Consider the following 19,702-nt stretch of genomic DNA (forward strand, 5'->3'; position numbering starts at 1 on the left):
AGTTAAACTGCTGAAAACCAAAAATAAAGAGAAAATCCTGAAAGAGGTCAGGAAAAACAATACATATAGAAAAATGATTTGAATGACCACAGACTTCTCAATAGAAACCACAGAAGACAATGGAGCATCTTCAAGTAACGAAATGAGAAAAAAAAACACCTGTCAGCCCAGAATTTTAACAGAATATCCTTCAGAATGATGATGAAATAAAGACATTTTCAGATAAAGGGAAAACAAAGGGGATTTATTACAACCAGGCACATTACAAGAAATGTTAAAGAAAATGTTAATATTCAGGCTGAAAGGAAATGATATCAGAGGACAGGGAAACATAGATATTACAAGGGGAAAATCATGAGTTCAGTTTTGAATAAGTTGAATTTGAAGAAGTTGTTAAGGCTGGAAATACAACCTGGTTTAATACAAGTGTAGTGAAAAACAAAACAAAGCTGGAATAGACCAAGCTGTTCAATAAGGTCTGAACAATTGAAAAGAAAAGAAGGCCCAATACCTAATCCGGGGCTATGGAAACACTTCAAGTTAGGTAAAGAAGTGGCATTCACCAAAGCAATTATGAAGGAATAAACAGAAAGAATGAGAACCAGTGGTAGTGAGGTCACAAATTCCAAGGAAGAAAGAAATATAATTTTTAAAAAATGGTCAGAAGTGTCAAACATTGCACAAGAAAGGCTGATTTCAGGAAGAAAGCTGAGAGTGAAAAACAGGTTGAACCAAATTGAGATAAGGAAATTTAATCCTCTTCCGATTACTCTTAAGAAACTTAGAAGAGACAGGAAATACGGAAGGATAATAGCTAATGAACACAAGGTTAAAGTGTTTTTTGAATAGGCCACAGATATGCTTGAGTCTTTACTATGAAGGAAGAGCCAATAGAGCCCTGGCTGGTGCGCTTAGTGGTTAGAGCATCAGCCCATGCACCAAAGGGTCTCTGGTTCAATTCCTGGTCAAGGGCATGTACCTGGGTTGCAGGTTGAATCCCTGGCCCTGGTCAGGGTGCATGCAGGAGGCAACTGATGTTTCTGATTTTTCTCTCTCCCCCCTCCCTCACACTCTCTCTAAAAAATCAATGTAAAAAATGTTCTTGAGTGAGGATTAACAAACAAACAAAGAAAAGGACCCAAGAAAGCCTGGCCAGTGTTGCTCAGTGATTGTCAACCCTGAACCAAAAGGTCACCAGTTCAATTCCCAGTCAGGGCATATGCTGGGGTTTTGGGATCTAGGGGACGTGAAGGAGGCAGCAGATAGATGATGTTTCTCACTAATGTTTCTATTTCTCTATCTCTCTCCCTAAAAAAAAAAAAAAAAAAGAGCCAATGGAGAGGGAAAGCTCAGAGATACAGGAGCTGTGAGACGTAAGGTCTTGGGGAGGATCAAGACTGTCTCTCAATCTTAGCTTCACATTGAAATCCCTTTAAAAAACATATATATATATATATATATATATATATATATACACACACATATATATGGATGCCTGGCTAACCTCCAGAGATTCACATTTAATTGGTATTTTTAAAAAAGCCTTCCCAGGTGACTGTGCAGTCAAGGATGAGATCCAGTGGTCTAGGAAGGACTGGCCTTAAGCTGGAGAATGAAGAATGAGAAAGTCGGTGCAAATTTGAAAGTAAGTTTGTAGAAAGAGAAATAGTAATACACTTATAGTCACTTTAAACGATCCACAAAGAAGTTCTTAGCACCTTTTGCCACACAAAACACATCTGTGTCAATTTTCCTTGCTTTCACAGTAGATATTTAGGGAAAGGAAATACCACTAGTATGACTATGTCCTACCAGGATTATTTGTATCCTGCCCATGTAGGACCTAAAGAACTAGATCAACTATCTTTTCTACCATGCTACCTACAAAAGAAACCACTAGGCATTTATACGGTACTCAATTTTTTTAAACTGCATTCACATCTCATTTTTATGCTTACAATATTTTTGTAAATAGAATAGATATTAATCTCACTAAATTAGGAAATAAAAATGACTTTGCCAAAGAGTTTAGTAAGAAACCAGAATAAAACACATGGCTTCTGTGTATGGCTATAAAAGTGTGTTCTCACAGGACATTTGGCTGAAGCAGCACAGGCTAAAATCTAATGTTTTATTAACCAAACTATGTGTCTTTGGGGGTAGTGTCCAACCAGACTAATTAATTCACACTAGGGCACATGTGGACTACTGGGAACTGTGATAAAGCCACCTGCCCCAATTCGTAACTTAGTGCTTTTTGTAATAGACCATATTAGCATAGAGTCAATGTACAAAGTTTAAAAAAAGTCAAGCAAAAATACCAAAAGATAAGGTATTTCTCTTTTCTACTACTCTTTAAATAAATTTACCTTTAGTAAGGTAAATTTTCTTGATCTTAAATTATTTTCATAAACTCAAAATGAACTGACACATGGGTATAGTAGACTAGAACACAAACATACCTAACAACTCAGTTTAATGTTCCTGAGTGTTCAAGTGAGTAAGTGAAAATATTCCTTTTAAAAAGAGGTGTGGGGTTTTTTTAATGCTAAAGGAAGTCTCTATTATTCAGAGTTTAAAGTTAGATTAATCCAGCCACTTTGAAAGTTTGTCTATCTGTAAAATAATTATTTAAGTGAGAAATGGAGAAAATAAAACAAAAAAATCAGAAATAAACAGTTCATTCTGACATCCCTGCAAAGTTTTTCCCTAGCCGCTATATAGTACTGTTTTGTATAACATAACTCTTTAAATCTTTATTCTCCATTATAATAGTAAAATAAATATAGAAAGATCAATTTTGAGTTCAAAACATACTACGAAATAAAGCCATTTAAAGCAATTATATATGGTAAATTGTTAGGTAGAGCCCTGATCAGGTGGCTCAGTTGGTTGAAGTGGCATCCTGCACACCAAAAGGTTTCAGGCACGATTCCCGGTCAGGACACATACGTAGGTTGCAGGTTTGATCCTTGGTTGAGGCACATACGGGAGGTAACTGACTGATGTTTTTCTCTCTCTTCCCCTTCCTCTCTCTCTAAAATCAATAAACATATTCTTGGGTGAGGATTAAAAAAAAATTGTTAGGTAGAGAATTATGTTCACTTTATTAGGTTTCCCACCCCAGCCTCAAATCCCATTTAAATTTTACAAGTAGATTAAAGTAACTATTTTACAAATTGTTAATCAGTGGTAAGTACAGGGTTTAGACTTTAAAGGACACTCAGAGTTGAACAGAGGTATTGTGGCTGTTAATAAATCTTTACCTTACCGGCAAGATTATAGAAAAAAATTATCTGAAGATGTTTGACTTTCAGGGACAAGCTGGAGATAATGTCCATGAGAATAAGACTAAAACCTAACTTAATTTCATTTAGGTTTTCAGTCATATCAGAATCTCAATCACCTACGTACATAAAGTAGCAACTTTGACAGGAGAAAAGGTGGAAGCAATTGTAGTTTTTTATTACCCCATCGTAAAGGGGGCTAAGAAGATGAAAGAGGACAGGTACAAACCTACCTTTCTCCAACTTAGAAAAGGCAACTGACTTGAGGCTGCATTGATGACCTTTGCATGTTCCAAGCAGCTCACCAGCTTTTACATCCCAAAATTTGGCTGATTGATCACCTGCTGCTGTAACCTTTAAAAAACATGTTATCACAATTTAATAAAGCAATCCTTTACCAGTATCTACTCAGACCCCAATAAAATGAAAGTCACTTACAAGTTTAAATTCACCCGGGACCCAGGCCAGGTCAAAGACAGCATTCCAGTGAGCCATCCATTCTAAACAAAGCAAATGGTGAATGTGAAATGTCTAGACTAGGTTCTGTGGTAAGTCGTATCAACAGCAGCTTAAATGCCATGAAAGCTGTAGTGAAAAGATCAGTGGTCGGCACCCTAAGGTCCATTGGCCAAAGAGCATTACAATGGAGAAGGAAAATGTAAAGAGTGATATAATACAAAACATGCCAACCATTACCACACAGAACATTTGATATCAAATTCATTTCCTTGAGGTGACTAGTAATATATTATCTAAAATGAAATCTTTCTGAAACATTTTCCAGTTCAAAAATCTTCATCCAGGTCTCTGAAGAGTCTAAAATAATTTAGTTTGACACTCAAGGTTCTGTAGGCTTTGTCTTTTATTGCAAGGCTTATCTTTCACTGTTTTCTACATACCACATTCAAATGAAACTGAATTACTCCCTATTTCCTTATTATATTCTATTCTTTCTTATCTCTAGGCCTTTGCTAATGCTTTTCCCTCCACCTGGAGAGTCCTAACCCATCTCCACTGGTCTAAATACAATAGTCCAACTCAAATGTCTTACGCCTCACAAAAAATTTTCCTTCCCCTCTCTATCCCATGAGGGCTTTCTCTTTGGCTTCTATAGCATTTTCTTTGTATGTCAGTATCATTTACAGTATTTTAGTTATTTCAACAGTTTACTTACTAGTTCCAAATTATCAGCCTAAGGTCAGTAGAACTTTGTCTGATGTATGAAAGATGCTTGGTCGATATAAATATTTTAAAACAATGTTTCCCCCAATGATTTAACCTTTTTAAAAGAACTGTTTTTAATCCTTAAATGAATTTTTCTTAATTTTCAGTAAAGTCATTTCCATAGTTAACATTTATTGAGAGAAATAGCCTGGTCCTTAAACAGACTTAATCAGAAGTGAATATAATTGGGAATGTAGTCAAATAATAATTTACTCAAGGCTTTATGACTTTAAAATGTTAAAAAAAATTTTAGACCTAGACTTACCTTTAACACACTTCTTTCTATAGGTTTGTGATTCTGTGTTATATAATCTAACGAAGCCTTCTTCATTGGCAACTGCTAGTATATGCTTCATATTGGGAGCTAAATAATAAAGGGAATATATAAAGAGTAACAAAAATTTTAGAGCTGATTATAAAGCTATATACATATACATAAGTATGTAAGTATATATAATCTATATGTAACATAAGTTAATTGAAAGCTCCTGGGTAAACACAAAGACTGAAAAGGGGGAAGAAGATTCTACTCAAATGGCATCTGATATGGTAGAGAGGTAATTTGAATTAAAATTGCTTAAAATTTGCCTTATTATCTAATTCAGTAAATGACTCAAAACCACCAAAATTATCTTCAGATAACCTCTTATTTAGAAAAGGGGTGAATAAAGGGTGGTACTTAAACAAAACAAAAGTGGTAATGGCCAATGGCAAATAAAGGCATATGATGTAGGCCACCAGCAAGCTGAGTTTATTAGTTTTAAAGCCCCTTTTCACAACCTTTTACTTTTCCTGTTTTAGAATACTAATGGTGGTAATAAGTGTTTCTATTTCTGCTCATTTGTTCCCCAATGCATTCCAGAAAGGTAGGTTCAATCAGATCAAAACAGTTTTCGTGATGGCTGAACCTTTGCAACCCTTTCCCTTTATCAGTTTTTTAAAAAGTGCTACAATGGGCCTATACTTTAGAGGAAATATGTAATTATGCATGAAGAGTAAGAAAAGCCTTTATAAATCAGGAAGAGCAGTTCCTAGAAAAACTCTATCACCTATCTTACTTTGTTGTTGTTTTCTGAAAGGGAGACACCTCTGTATATTTTTCCTCTAAGTGTGAAATAGATTATTTTTGACCAAGCCTAGCTAGACAGTAATTTTCTTACCAGAAGAGAAAGTGCATCCAAAAGGGGGAACTGGGACTCCTGTTTCTCCATAAGAAGTGTGTTCATCATTAGAGTTGCACTGATAACCAGTTAGAAGGGACTGTAGAGGGTATTGTGAAGACCATCCTAAAATAAGATACAATTCCTTATAGAATTTCAATATATCATCACATTTCAGTACTTCTAACAAATGCAGAAGTAAATATTTGTTTTTAAAAGCTTTATATACCTAATATTGATCCACTCACTATCTATGATCCTCTAGAATACAGTTTCTGGTATCTTCCTAAGGAAGAATGAATGAGTGCTCCCAAATTCTGATAAGGTATGGCTTTGGGCTTACCATTTAAATAGAGACTCTTATTAGTACATTTAAGATTGAAAAGAACAAGTGGCCTTTACACATTAAAAATGATCTATCTTCTTCGCCAACCTTTGGTGACAACCACAACCATTAAAACCGTTTTTGGTTTCTAAAACAACATTACTGTAAACTTCTAAGTTACTAGCAACATCATACATAATCAAATAGTTACAGAGTTAAAATATGTCAATGTCCCTACTGTAGCCACCAACATATTCACAAATTGATTACTAGTTTCACTTCCTCTTTCCTTTCCAGTGCTGAAATTCTAGGATTCTAAAATGTTAATAGCAACAAGTCATAGTATCTTGAAGTATATTAAAGTAATTTTAAAGTAAAGTGTTACCTACCTACCCCTAGAGTACAAGCAGTTAGTCCTGGCTAGTAGTAGTAGAGTGAGGGAAGTCTTTTTTTTTAAAAAATATATCTTTATTGATTTCAGAGAGAGGAAAGGAGAGGGAGAGAGATAGAAACATCAATGATGAGAGAGTCATTGATCGAGCCCACAGCCTGGGCACATGCCCTGACCAGGAATCGAACCCCAATCGCCTGGTTCCTAGGTCGACGCTCAACCGCTGAGCCACGCCCGGCAGGGCCATATATATGCATTTCTGAAATTGATCTGTCTAAAAAGGTTGAGGCTCTCTTTTTTTTCTTCTCCGTTCATCACTGCCTTTCTTCTATTTTCAAAAAAAAGGCATTTCCATGCCCCAATCTTACACCTTGCATTGACCCAAAGTATAAAACTTCTGGGACCCCAAATGAAAGACAACTGGATATTTCCTTTAGTAAAGGCATCATGAACACCCAAATCCATCGCTTGAAAATATACACTTTCAATAAAATTTTACTTTTTGCTTTGTAATTATTTATCAAAGTTAATAATCTATCTTGTTTTGATTAATTGCATACTAATAATTGCAATGGTAAGTCAATCTCGAAGAACTTCTAACACTTAGAGCCTTACAATCACAGATACTATCAATTTAAATATATTTTTTTACACAGAGGAGTATGATAGGGTGATCAATCAACTTTTCAAGCTTAAAATTAAATTACATTAGGATAAATTCTGTGGAAGAAATAAAGTGGAAATAAATTCAAGGGATAAAAGCAACTATGCAGAATATCTAACAGTTAAAATACTTTATATTTTTAAAAAATCATTAAAGAAATAATTATTGCGGTTTATCAAATAACTAAAGAATTTACACTCTAGTAGATACATTTTTAAAGAGTAATGTAGTATTTTTTTAAAAATGTCAATATTCATAATACGGCCAGAAATTAAATCCTTTATATTTGTTTAAACTTATGATAAAACTATTAGATATCAATTTAAAAATACACAGAAAAGTAATCAGATTTCCATTTTAGAAATATCACTGGCTGCAATGTGGAGAGTAAACTGGAGAGAGGGTAACTAAGAGGCCACTTGGGAGACCTGTTATAGTCCAGACCAGAAGGTATCACAGTTCAACCTAAAGAAATGGAATGGTAAACATAGACTAGATCCAAGATACGATGAAGAGGCAAAATGAGTGGGGAAAGAGAGACCAGTCAAGAGGTTTTAAGGAAACTTTCTGGATGTGTTATCTAGAGGAAAATGGAGAAATTTTTATTAACTCTCGGGTTTCTGGCTGGGAAAACTAGTTTAAAATAATGGAACCAGTGCCAAAATAGGTAATATAGCAGGTTTAGGGGAAAAGTGAGTTCAGTTTAGGTATTTGAGTTCCAGATGCCTGTGGCACTGACCATCTGGTTAAAGATACTCATAACGATTTTTGTATGACTGGACAAAAGAGTCTAGGGAAAGGAAGGTTGCAAGTGGTAGTGGAAGAAGCCCTGGTTAAGGTTATGATCATCAATGGGAGCAGATGGAAGGAGAAAAGGGACCTAAGATGGAACACTGACATGGAAAGGGAGAGAAGATGGTCCTATAATGTTCAGTGCATAAAATATAAGAATGAATGAATTTCAAAGCCTAACACATAACAATGAATGCGAATTTATGAATGAGAGACAGAGAGGTCAGATTGGAGAATTAGGAGAAAATGTGTTACAAAATTAAGGCTTGCCCCAGGTAACAGATAGGAAAGAGTGGAGCTGGATTTAAAATTTAGGCATTAAAAAACAGCAGCAAAAAAAACCACCTCAGGCATTTTTATCTCCAAAGACACAGCTCTTAACCATTGTATTGTATTGCCACTCATGACACAGATAGAGAAGATATTCAAGCAAGGTCCCAGGAGACAAAAAGAAGGTATTTAAAGTATTATTAAAAAGATTATCTAAGAGGGAAATAGGTAAAAACGACAAAGTTTTGGATTGGGGGCAGAAAGTTGAGGGACTACTCAGTCTCCTTCTCAATATCCTTTTCCTAGACCAGGGATTTTCAACGTTTTACATCTCATGGCTGACATAAACTAATTACAAAAATTCTGCAGCACACCAAAAAATGTACTTTTTGCCGATCTGAAAAAAAAAAAGGGGGGGGGCGCATAATTTTGATTCATTCACACCGGGCGGCTATTGTTGTGTTGGCTGTTGTCATTTTCTTTTGTGACAATCTAAGTGAAGAGGTCAATGCCCCGACTAAATAGTCAGGTTTAAAATTTTCTTTGCGGCGCAAGGGTTGAAAATCGCTGTCCTAGACCTATGCCTTAAATATAACAAGTTTCCGTCTCAGGTTCTTTTCTTTTTGTTTTCCACATGATTTTAAACGGAAAGAAGACCTATCCTTCTTTAAAGGAATGAAATTTCATTTCCATCCAAGCTCAGTCTTGGGTAGTAACTTCCTTATCGGAAAGTTTCAGGTCAAAATTCTTACTGCCAAAATTTTAACTTAAGGAACCTCAAAAACTGTAGAGAATAAGTTGGATTTCTACATACTGACATGGAAATATTCCCAAGGTACACCGTTAAAAGTTAAAAACAGAACAAAAACATTTTCATACCATTTCTGTAAATAACAATACACACTACCTCTGGTATTGAAAAACATTTGGGAAAATATACTTCAATCTGTTTAACAGTGGTCACCTCTGGGGTGTGTGGTTATGGGCGTTTTTCACTCTATAATTTCAAATATTTATGCGTATGAAGTAATTCAGGGAGGAAAAAAAAGCATTTTGACCATGCTAGAAGCAGATGTTCTGTCTTCTCTGCTTGACTGAGTTCCTTAACAGCGGGTCGGATTCACGAATGTTCCTACAATAAATGTTCCTAGGGCTCACTAAGATTCTACAACAAATTAATTCATCAGTGAATACAAGTATCCTCGATCTCCCATGGCTGTCGAGAGAAACGCACACGCGCACGCGTTTTCCACTGGAAGTGTAATATAGGCATAAGCCGTGAAGGAGGCCATTTAAGTCAACTTCCCTCCCTCCGTCAGCCTACATTGCAGTTTTAAAACTCCAGACTACGATTAAAAGTGTCCCGAGAGCATGAAAGCACAACTCTCTTCCGTCTTTGCTACCACGAATTCACTCCGGCCGTGAGAGCGCTCGGGGGCTGGGAAACTGGAGTCGGCCTCGGTCCGAGGTGTGGTTTCGGGGGAGGCGAATCCCGCCAGCAACAAGCAGCGGTTAAGGCCGTTACTCACCATTTCTCGGGACGCCAAACTGGGGCTGACGGAGCACCGAATTGAACAGCATCTGGGCCGGGGAGAAAGGCACAACTGAGAGAAAAGTCGTAGAAATGCCCCCAAGTGGAGCAGAAGCCGTGGCTTGGGTCCTTCTTAAAGGACTAGTTGTAGCCTCCAACTCCCGCCACTGTAAGCCCCGGCCACCAAACTCCCCGCCAAACTGACGTCACGCCCTCTGATTGGCCCTCACCGCGGCGTCCGGGCGCCGTCGACTCACTTCCCCCGCCGAATCCCCGCCTCCTTTTCTCCCAGCCGCGGGAACCTAGAGTTCTGGAGCTCCCTGAGCGCCTGCGCGGGGGGCCGTTAGAGGCGCTGGCGAACGGCGGGGAGGCCCGGGCGCATGCGTAACATGACTTGACAGAGCGCGGAGGAAAAATCCGCGAGGTGGTGGAAGAAGATGGCGGTGGTGGGGCCGAGTTTGCAATATTTCTGAATAGGCTAGTGCAGTAACTATTCGGGTCATGGCTTCAAACTCAACTAAGTCTTTCCTGGCAGATGCCGGTTATGGCGAACAGGAGCTGGATGCTAACTCTGCCCTTATGGAATTAGACAAAGGTACTCGAAAGAGCGGGCTGAGCGGGTGTGACGGATGTGGGGGAAGTGGCGCCACCAGGCGGTAGGCGCCTCGGGCATGCGCATAGCTTCCCCCGGCGGGGGCGGGCGCGGGCGCGGGCGCATGTGCTGTTGGTGAGTCTGGGAGACTGCGGGGAAATTGCTGCGTTGCTGGATTGGCCTTGTGCGCATCGCGCGAGCAGCGAGCTCCAGTGGCCGGCCCGTTTTGACCGCTTGGGGACGCAGTACCCCCTGTTTCCAAGCGGTTTTTTAAAATGCAAAATTGACATTGTGAGGTTATTTTTCAGCACGTTCAATTGACACCAAGTTTTCACCAAGAGAGGCGAATAATAATCGTGCCCCGACTTGATAGCATCCCCTGCTCCTTCTCTGCGGACGATCCCGAGAGTTCTGCTTCCTCACGGGGGCGGGGAATGGGCAGCTGGTGTAGAAGAACGAGCTTTGGCGTTAGATTGAGTCGAATTGCAATTTCAGTAATTTTATTATCATGGACGAGTCCCCTAACTCCACCTAACCTCGGTTTTTCGTCTGCAAAGTGGGTACAGTACTACTGAGCTGGCAAGATTGTTGTATTGATAGAAAATAGAATTTATGGAACAAAAAATGTATTAAGCGGTATAATGGTCTGCAAAAGAAGCCTTTATTAAATGCTAAAAAGAGATATGCCTTCTTTCTTAGATGTGAATAAGGAAGACAAGGCCAGGTATTTGTGAGTTGAGAACTCAAGTATTAAAATGAAACCTTTGTTTCAGTGTATACTTCTGGGATTTTTATTGAATGGGGAAAACATTTGGCCACCTGCTATACAATTAATTCTTGATTAACTGTAGCCAATGTATAATGTATTGAGAGCTGGACTAAAAGTTAGAAGGATCTAATTTAAGTCCACTTTGAGCCTTTTCCCAGATCTCTGACCTGGATACTCTATTAACTTTTGGGGGACTTTTTTTTGTTTTGTTTGTTTCTTTGTTAACCTGTAAACATTTCTAGTAGGTTGGTATAGATAAGAGTTTCTCAGACTTTTATAAAAGCCTTTAACTCCTTTTGATCAACAAAAATGTCACAACACTCCAATATTCCTTTGGTTGAATCACAGAATTTTTAGTGCATCCCCACCAGTCAAGAAAGTAATATGAGCTTTGCTTTCTCTTACCAAAGCTATACAGCTTTCCCCCTCTGAAGTATAAAATTATAACATTAAATGTGTTTTTTAAACACTAAATAACCTTTTCCTTCCCCTTCTGATAATTCCTTGCTTATTCCCCATGGAGAGTTGCAGGTCCAGATATATAATATTCTTACCAATTTTACAGACATTTTCTACTCTAATCCAGGTGGGCTCATCCATAATGATAGTAGGACAGTGGTCGTAAAACAGAAATTAGAATGGGGCTCTGAAGAAATGAGAAATCTAGAATTGTTTAATTCTTTAAAAATTACAGTTATGGTAAGAAACAAATATAACACAAAATTTCCTTCCTAAAAGTTGACATAGAAATATTTCACATCTGTAAGAAATAAATGGATGGCTATTGAGTGTTTAACTGTAAACCAGGTGTCAGTCTTAGATATTAAGTAAGTGATTGTGTTCATTTCTCCCAGCAGTGCCCTGTAATGCTATGAATTTCCCTCTTAGGACTGCTTTCACTGTCTTTCATAGATTTGGGGTTGTGTTCTTATTTTAATTTGTTTCAAGGTAACCTTTGATTTCTTCTTTGATTTCATTGTTAACCCATTCACTGTTTAGTAACATGTTATTTAGCCTCCATGCCTTTGTGTGTTTTTCAGTGTTTTTTTTGTGGTTGATTTCTAGTTTCATACCATTATGGTCAGAGAAGATATTTGATATGATTTCAGTCTTCTTAAACTTATTGAGACTAGTTTTTGTGTCCTAACATGTGGTCTATCCTAGAAAATGTTCCATGTGCACTTGAAAAGAATGTATATTCTACTGCTTTGGGGTGAATTCTCTGAAGATATCAGTTAGTGTGTCATTTAAGGGCACCATTTCCTTATTGATTTTTCTTTTGGAAGATTCATCCTCTGATGTCAATGGGATATTAAAATCCCTTACTATGACTGTATTACTGTTGATCTCTCCCCTGTATGTCCATCAAGATTTGCTTTACATATTTAGGTTCTTCTGTGTTGGGTGCGTAAATGTTTAAAAGGGTTATATCATTTTATTGGATTGTTCCTTTTATCATTATGTAGTGTCCTTTGTGTCTTACTGTAGCCTTTGTTTTAAAGTCTTTTTTGTCAGATTTAAATATTGCTACCCCAGCTTGTTGTTTTTTTCATTTCCACTGGCATGAAGTATCTTTTTCCATCCCTTTACTTTTAATCTATGTGTATCTTTCATTCTGAGGCAGGTACTTTATAGACAGACATAGTCCAGCTACCCTGTGTCTTTTGATTGAAGCATTTAAGCCATTTATATTTAAAGTGATTGTTGATAGCTACATATTTATTGCCATTTTATCCTTTTAACCTTGTCTCTCTGTTTTTTCCCTTCTACTTCTTAAAGCAGACCCTTTAACATTTCTTATAATATTGGTTTAGTGGTAACAATCTCCTTTAGCTTCTTCTTGTCTGGGAAGCTCTTTATTTCTCCTTCAATTTTAAATGATATCCTTGCTGGGTTAAGTAGTCTTGATTGTCGGTCCTTTTCATCAATTTGGATACTTCATGCCAATTCCTTCTGACCTGAAATGTTTCTGTTGAGAAATCAGCTGACAGTCTTATGGGAGCTCCCCTGTAGGTAACTGTCTTTCTCTTGCTGTGTTTAAGGTTCCCTGTTTGTCTTTAACCTTTGTCATTTTAATTATGATGCGTCTTGTGGGCCTCTTTGGGTTCATCTTGTTTAGGACTCTGTGCTTCCTGGACTTGTGTGTCTTTTACTTTACCTGGGTAAGGAAGTTTTCAGTCATTATTTCTTCAGATAGGTTCTTGATCCCTTGCTCTCTCTTCTCTTTGTGGTATCCATGTGATGTGGATGTTATGCTTCTTGGTGTCCTAAATGTTCCTTAAACTATGCTCTGTTGGGGTTGGGGGAATTGCATTTTCAGTATTGGATGGAAAGGGAAAGTGAGCTTCCCAAGTCAGAGGGGGAGCTGACATATATAGAGAAGTACCTGACCCTCCTCCCTGATTGGTCTGTTCTCGTGTAAATGAGAACTCCAAATCCTCACAGTTTGGTCCAAAAAGCACTGTCCTGATTGGTCAGAGTAAGGCTGCTCTGATTGGTTGGTGAAGATGCTAATAGGGATATAGCCACACAGCTCCTGTTGGGTAGGGAAAGTCTCAGTCCTATTGGTTGAAATATGATTCCAGGAACTCCTTTGTAAGGGTTGGCTCAGGCAGAAAGAATACAATGCAGACAGGCAGTTCAGTGCAGGCTTCACCCTGAAGTGCAACCTGTGTGAGAGGCCCCTGTTTAGCAACAGCTGCTAGACTCTGTTTCTAAATTTGGGCCCAGCAGGAGATCTTCTTGGTGTAGGTATATTCTTTCTGGTGTCCACACATTTAATGTTCCTTGAAGCACTACTTTAGTTGCATCCCACAGATTGTGTTTTTATTTTATTTAGGTCAAGAAAATTTTCTAGTTTCCCTTCTCATTACTTCTTTCTTTCATGAGGTATTTGGAAGTATGTTGTTAAATTTCAAATATTTGTGAACTTTATAGGTATTTTACTGATTTAATTATCATCAGAGAACATAGTATGATTTTAGTCCTTTTAAATTTTTTGAGATATACTTTATGGCCCCAAATATTCTTAATCAACTCCTTCTTAATCAAATATTTTTGTTAAAATATTTTTTCATTATTTTTTATCTCAAAGTGGTAATATACCAAATTACTATTTTATATATCATTTTTATTTTTTAAAAGGTAATGAATTACAGTTGTACTTTACCTAGTTGTTAAGAATTTATTGTTAATGATAATAAAGCATTGTAATCTGCAATAAATAAATTATATTATTTCAAAAACAAAAACAAAAATAAAGGGGCCAGTAAATTTTAAAAAAATAACAATTAAAAAAATTTTATAAAGAAAAAAGAATTTATTGTTATTTTGCTACATATACAGGGTGGGGCAAAAGTAGGTTTACAGTTGTTCAAATGGAAAATAATATATTAATAAATAATACGGGAATAAACTCTGGTTTGCATAGTCATAACTGTAAACCTACTTTTGCCCCACCCTGTATAATCTTACTGGATAATACTGTGTTAGTATTTGCTTTTTTTGCCTTACTGTAGCCACAAATGTGTAAGCTGTTCTCCTCCTCTTTATGTTTTTCATAGGTCTAAGATCTGGCAAACTTGGTGAACAATGTGAAGCAGTGGTTCGCTTTCCCAGGCTCTTTCAAAAGTATCCATTCCCTATTCTCATCAATTCTGCATTCCTAAAGTTAGCTGATGTTTTCAGAGTTGGGTAAGTATTTCGAAAGCCTTAGTGTCCTAGAGCACTTTGCTCATGTCTCTGTTTTATATTGTGGTCTTTATTCTTTCTGACTTTTAGAACTTCCACATGGTTGGTTACCCTTTTAGTGGACACACAGGTAGCCTGTAGTCCTTTTTGGTGGGAGATTTAATGATTTAAGTAAAAATAAAGAGTATAAATTAGAGAGTACTTATTTCTTTGTGTAACAGGAGAAATCAAATTAAGACAACTTTAATATATTGCTATGTAATTTGGAAGTATCTGTGGCTTTGCTGTGTACTGATTGTTTTGAGAAGTTTCAGGTTTAATAGCTTATTTTATAACATGAGATTACATGTTACTGCAAAGTGCCTGAAACATGTAAGCACTGAATAAAATATCCATTTCTTTTTTTCCCCCCATCAGCCTTTCCCCCATTTCTTTCTACCGTTCTCCAAGCTCTCATGTGCTTATACACACCAAATCAGATTTGAAGACGAAAAGGTGTTGTAGAATTAGCTTGAGAGGGGAGGAAGACCATCTGACCTGCTGCCCTTGGTTATAATATGATGAGATTCAGTTCCACTCCAGCGTTTCTCCCGTGTCACTGCCATTTTGGTGTCTGGCAGCAGGACTGCAGCATTGCTAACTGCTTATGCTTAGTACCCACCTAAAGTACCATAGACTTTAACTCTTATTGAGGACACAAGTAATAAGATTGAAAAACATTTGCCTATTGCTACAATTTAATATTAATAGTGTCATTTTGATTCCTAATTAAATATTACTCTCCTAAAGTGATCTAATTTATTTTATCCCTGCTTTTTCTTAGAAACAATTTCCTGAGGCTCTGTGTTCTTAAAGTTACTCAACAAAGTGAGAAGCATTTGGAGAAGATTCTAAATGTGGATGAATTTGTGAAGAGAATTTTCTCTGTGATTCACAGTAATGATCCTGTAGCAAGAGCCATCACACTCCGGTATACTGCATTGCTATAATGATTCACCACAAGATTGTTTGAATTGTAATTATGTAACCAGAAAAGGCAATATACTTGCTTTCTCATTTTGATTATTAATTTACTTTTGGCCCTGGCTGGTTTGGCTCAGTGGTTAGAGGGTCGGCAGGTGGACTGGAGGGTCCCAGGTTTGATTCTGGCCAAGGGCATGTACCTTGGTTGCGTGCTTGATCCCCAGCCCCTACTGGGGCTTGTGCCAGAGGCAGCTAATCGATGTGTCTCACATCGATGTTTCTCTTCCCACCCCCCTCTCCTTGCTCTGAAAAAAAACACACAAAAGAATTTATTTTTGTTTTTTCAACTGAGACTCAATGCAGAAATATGCTTACCTGTCCCAACCTGTAAGTACTTCTCAGTTGTTATCTATGACACTGTTTTGGTTGTACATTGTTGCCTAACTTGTTTTTGGAATATTTCTTTCTGTAGGTAGATGTTCTGATCAAATAACTAGGATCTGAATGTAGCTTAGCTTCAGCTCATTTTGAACTTCCTGACCTCCTTCCTACTGTTTCATGTTAGTTTTCTATATTCATCCTTAGTTATGTACTCATTTTTGCATGCAATAATTTGTATTTGAACTCCTTGGAGAATGCCAGATAGAACCACTGTAGTTTCATCAGCCTTTTCTTTCTTAGCATTAAACATTTTTTTTATTTTCTTAGAATTTAAAAAAAATTTTATAAGCCTTGTGTTCAGTTGAACCATGTTCTCTTTTTAGCTTTGCTGTCTATGGAATCACTTGTATAATTTTGGGATTTTTTTTTAAAACTCACATTCCTGAACTATAGGGCTCATTTCTGACTTGCCCTTCCCAGACTCTTTTTAACCATGAAATCTGGGCTGTCACTTCTTCTCTAAGTTTCCATGTTTTCGTATCTGGAACTGGCTCTTGCCTTTTGTTCAGAATTTAGTGCTTTTGTCATTTGTATTTTAAAGATGTTTTATTTTTACCCATTACTCTAGACTTATAAATTAAAACAACAAATGGTAGAAGAAGCTGGGAGATGCTCATTGCATTTGAAATAGAGTGCTACAAGTTATTTATAATATTACCAGAAATATTCCAGAAAGTAGTGTCAAATGGGATTATGCTTTTTTTTTTGCCCTTTTATATTACATTATAACAAACTGCTAATCAAGATATGTCAATGTTGGTGTAGTCTAATCTTTTCTTGTATAAAATATTAGATTAGTAGCCATTTGTTATTTACATATTTTGAAAAAGAATTCATCTAAGTAATTTCAGAACTTTTTTTTCTAATTGAAATTAAATTACCTATTTAGTCCATTTTAATATCTTGTTTATAAGAACTCTGTTACTTGTACCCAATTGATTATATCTCCATAAGATAATTAGGAGATGATATGTCAAGTAGCAAGGTAACTTAAGACCTTGACTTTGAAGAAGGTTGTCATTGTAGGAACTCTGTTTTGTTTATTGAAATGTTTTGCAGCCTTCTAAAATCCATGCCTTTCTGCTGAAAAGTTTTTCAAGCTTTACTTTCTGTAGTTTATGTTACAAATAATAGATTTTTTTCCTTTTCTGAATTTCTAATTTTATTATGAAGTGGACTGTGTTTTTTCAAATTTTACCTTCCTCACCCTTACAGATTCTGATATGACTGCCAGGGTGAATCCTCTGCATCTGTTGTTTTGATTTTGAGGATAGATTTGAAAATCATGGTACCAATATTTACAGATGTGGTAAAAAGGACTGGGAAGTCTTACCTTTTTAAATTTTTGGATATTCATAATACCAAAAATGTTAGACTTTTAATGCTTTACTAAATTGGACTTCTTTATGCAACAGTGGAAAATTGATACTTTACAGCTTTAATATTTAAAAAGTTTCTTTTCTGGGCTGTATTTGGTACCTAGGATGTACTTCAAGATGATTCTTAAAAATTTTGCTGGTATTAGATAATCCATGTTAATTTTTCTGACATACTGAAGTATGAAAAAGTGGTTAGAGTTTCAGTCACTGTTTAATTCCTAAAATTAATGCTTTATTAACCTGGGATTATGGAATTACGTACAAAGTTTAGGTAATCTAGCTTCGCCTTGCTTCTTCCTGTCCTGACCTAGCGTTTATTGTATGTGCGTTCTTCCTGGTTTCTCTCTTTCTGTAGGATGCTGGGGAGCCTGGCGTCAATAATTCCTGAGAGGAAGAATGCTCACCATAGTATTCGTCAGAGTCTGGACTCACATGATAATGTAGAAGTTGAAGCTGCTGTTTTTGCTGCTGCAAACTTCTCTGCACAGTCAAAGTAAGCATAGGCCTTTCAGGGGAATCATTTGGCTCCCCAAGAAGAGGTTTTGAAGGAATAACTCAGCAATGTCTATAAATACTAGCAATACAGAAAACTGTAAATGGCAAGGGGTGTTTTCCAAGAGGGTTTACATCATATTGGGGAAGCAAAACTTAAATACATAGAACAGAAGAGTTAAGTACAAATGTTGGCATTAACTGTAAATGAAATAAAAGTTTCCAGAAGGACAGGATCAGCAAAGATTAGAGTAGTTGGGGAATGCTTCATTGGGGAGCAGAGCTTTGCTTCCTGAAGAGCCTAGACACATACAGCCCCAATATGAAATGGCTGCTTTCTTACTGCCTTCTCGGGTTAAGCTGTTTGGCATTAGAGCTGTACACGATTTGACAAAGACAGTAGTAACTTGAGTTGAAACCAATTTTAACCTATTTGGGAAGTCATGTTCTTACAGACTAGTTCCGTGGGTTTTTTGGATGAAATGTTGGCCATGGTTTTATTGCTGTGTTTAACTTGCTTGTTTACCCTCTGCGAAAAGCATATTATTCCCTTTAGTGACTAATAACAAAAGTAGCATTACTTTCTGGAGGGCATTTTGGTAGTAAGTATTTTGCCAAATACTCCTTTGACCTAGAAAATCCATATGAACTGATCCTAAGAAATCAGCAATGTGTATTGATATTTATTTGCAAGGATACTAGGTGTATAATAAAAGAAATTAGTAGCAACCTAAATTCCAACCAATGTGCTTAGGTAAGTATGACTGTATAGTGGGATAGTACATCAGCTTTTAACAAGTCTATTTTACAAATGTATTTGGAAACGGATTATATAATAATTTATGTGGTATCACAGATTTATTAAGTAAAACACAAAGTATATATGGAATAGAAAAAGGGCTAGAAGGATATATATCAAAATATTGTCTCCAGGTGGTAAGATCACATCTAATTTTTATTTTCTTTTTCATAAATTTCTGTATATCCTGCCATGAGCAAGTTTTGGTTTTATAATCAAGTGAATAATAAATGTTATTTTTTAAAATAAAAAAAATAGCATTTCTATTAAGAGCCTTTGCTACATTTGGGTAACTGAAATAATCAGTTTTCTTTCTTCAGCTTTTATTTATGTGCATATTCTCTTCAGCTGCTTTTATCAAACCTTTAGAAGTCCAGGATTACTCATTGGAAAAGGAGAGTAGAGAATAGAAAGCATATAATTTTTAATTTACTGCTCAAAGTTAGTAGGTGTGGCAGTAATTGAGGAGAAATATCTGAGTAAATACAGTTCCTATTTGTGCTTTTGAAAATTGGCATTTTTAAAATTATTATTGAGAAAAATCATTGATATTGAGAGCTTTTTAAAAATTGCTTTTATTGAATAGAAGGTATTATCTAGTGAATTGTTATCACCCAGTTAGTATTGTCAAGGTGTCAGTGCTTTGTAATCTGTCAGATTACATATGTACTTCCAGTGACTCCAAAAGTAGTTTTTTAAATGTAGTTTCTAAATGATAAGTTTGTAATTTAGGGATTAGATTTTATTTATGAGAATCATTTTTAGTTTAGTTTTTCTCTTCTGTTACCAGAAGCTAATTTTATCAGCTGTGGAATTTCTGATCTGTCTTGGGAAATAATTAAGACTAAGTAATGTAGAAACAGCAATATTCTTCATTTAAAGACTTGATGACCAATAATCATTTAAATTAACAGTTATATAGAAGCAGTTTTT

The 19,702-nt window shown here is 36.4% G+C and overlaps 2 protein-coding genes across 7 annotated transcripts in view; one reads left to right on the top strand and one right to left on the bottom strand.

Moving 5' to 3' along the window:
• DTL (denticleless E3 ubiquitin protein ligase homolog) overlaps positions 1 to 9,827 on the bottom strand; it is a 127,463-nt gene extending 117,636 nt beyond the window's left edge. For all 5 annotated transcript variants that reach the window (XM_081121999.1, XM_081122000.1, XM_081122001.1 and 2 more), the window contains exons 1-5: positions 9,643 to 9,827; positions 5,672 to 5,797; positions 4,777 to 4,875; positions 3,726 to 3,787; positions 3,521 to 3,641 (exon numbers count right to left, since the gene is read on the bottom strand). In XM_081121999.1, the coding sequence (XP_080978125.1) occupies positions 3,521 to 3,641; positions 3,726 to 3,787; positions 4,777 to 4,875; positions 5,672 to 5,797; positions 9,643 to 9,694 (460 nt within the window). In that variant the 5' untranslated portion in view covers positions 9,695 to 9,827. The remainder of the gene's footprint in view (positions 1 to 3,520; positions 3,642 to 3,725; positions 3,788 to 4,776; positions 4,876 to 5,671; positions 5,798 to 9,642) is intronic.
• A 208-nt stretch (positions 9,828 to 10,035) lies between these two features.
• The window catches only part of INTS7 (integrator complex subunit 7), a 49,830-nt gene continuing 40,163 nt past the window's right edge, over positions 10,036 to 19,702 (top strand). Inside the window, exons 1-4 of one of the 2 annotated variants that reach the window (XM_081122384.1) lie at positions 10,036 to 10,239; positions 14,569 to 14,698; positions 15,519 to 15,665; positions 17,834 to 17,971. In XM_081122384.1, coding sequence (XP_080978510.1) covers positions 10,146 to 10,239; positions 14,569 to 14,698; positions 15,519 to 15,665; positions 17,834 to 17,971 — 509 coding nt within the window. In that variant the 5' untranslated portion in view covers positions 10,036 to 10,145. The remainder of the gene's footprint in view (positions 10,240 to 14,568; positions 14,699 to 15,518; positions 15,666 to 17,833; positions 17,972 to 19,702) is intronic. The other variant, XM_081122383.1, reaches the window with a different exon arrangement.

Source organism: Miniopterus schreibersii, assembly GCF_964146895.1.
Source record: "Miniopterus schreibersii genome assembly, chromosome: 19".
NCBI lineage: Eukaryota > Metazoa > Chordata > Mammalia > Chiroptera > Miniopteridae > Miniopterus > Miniopterus schreibersii.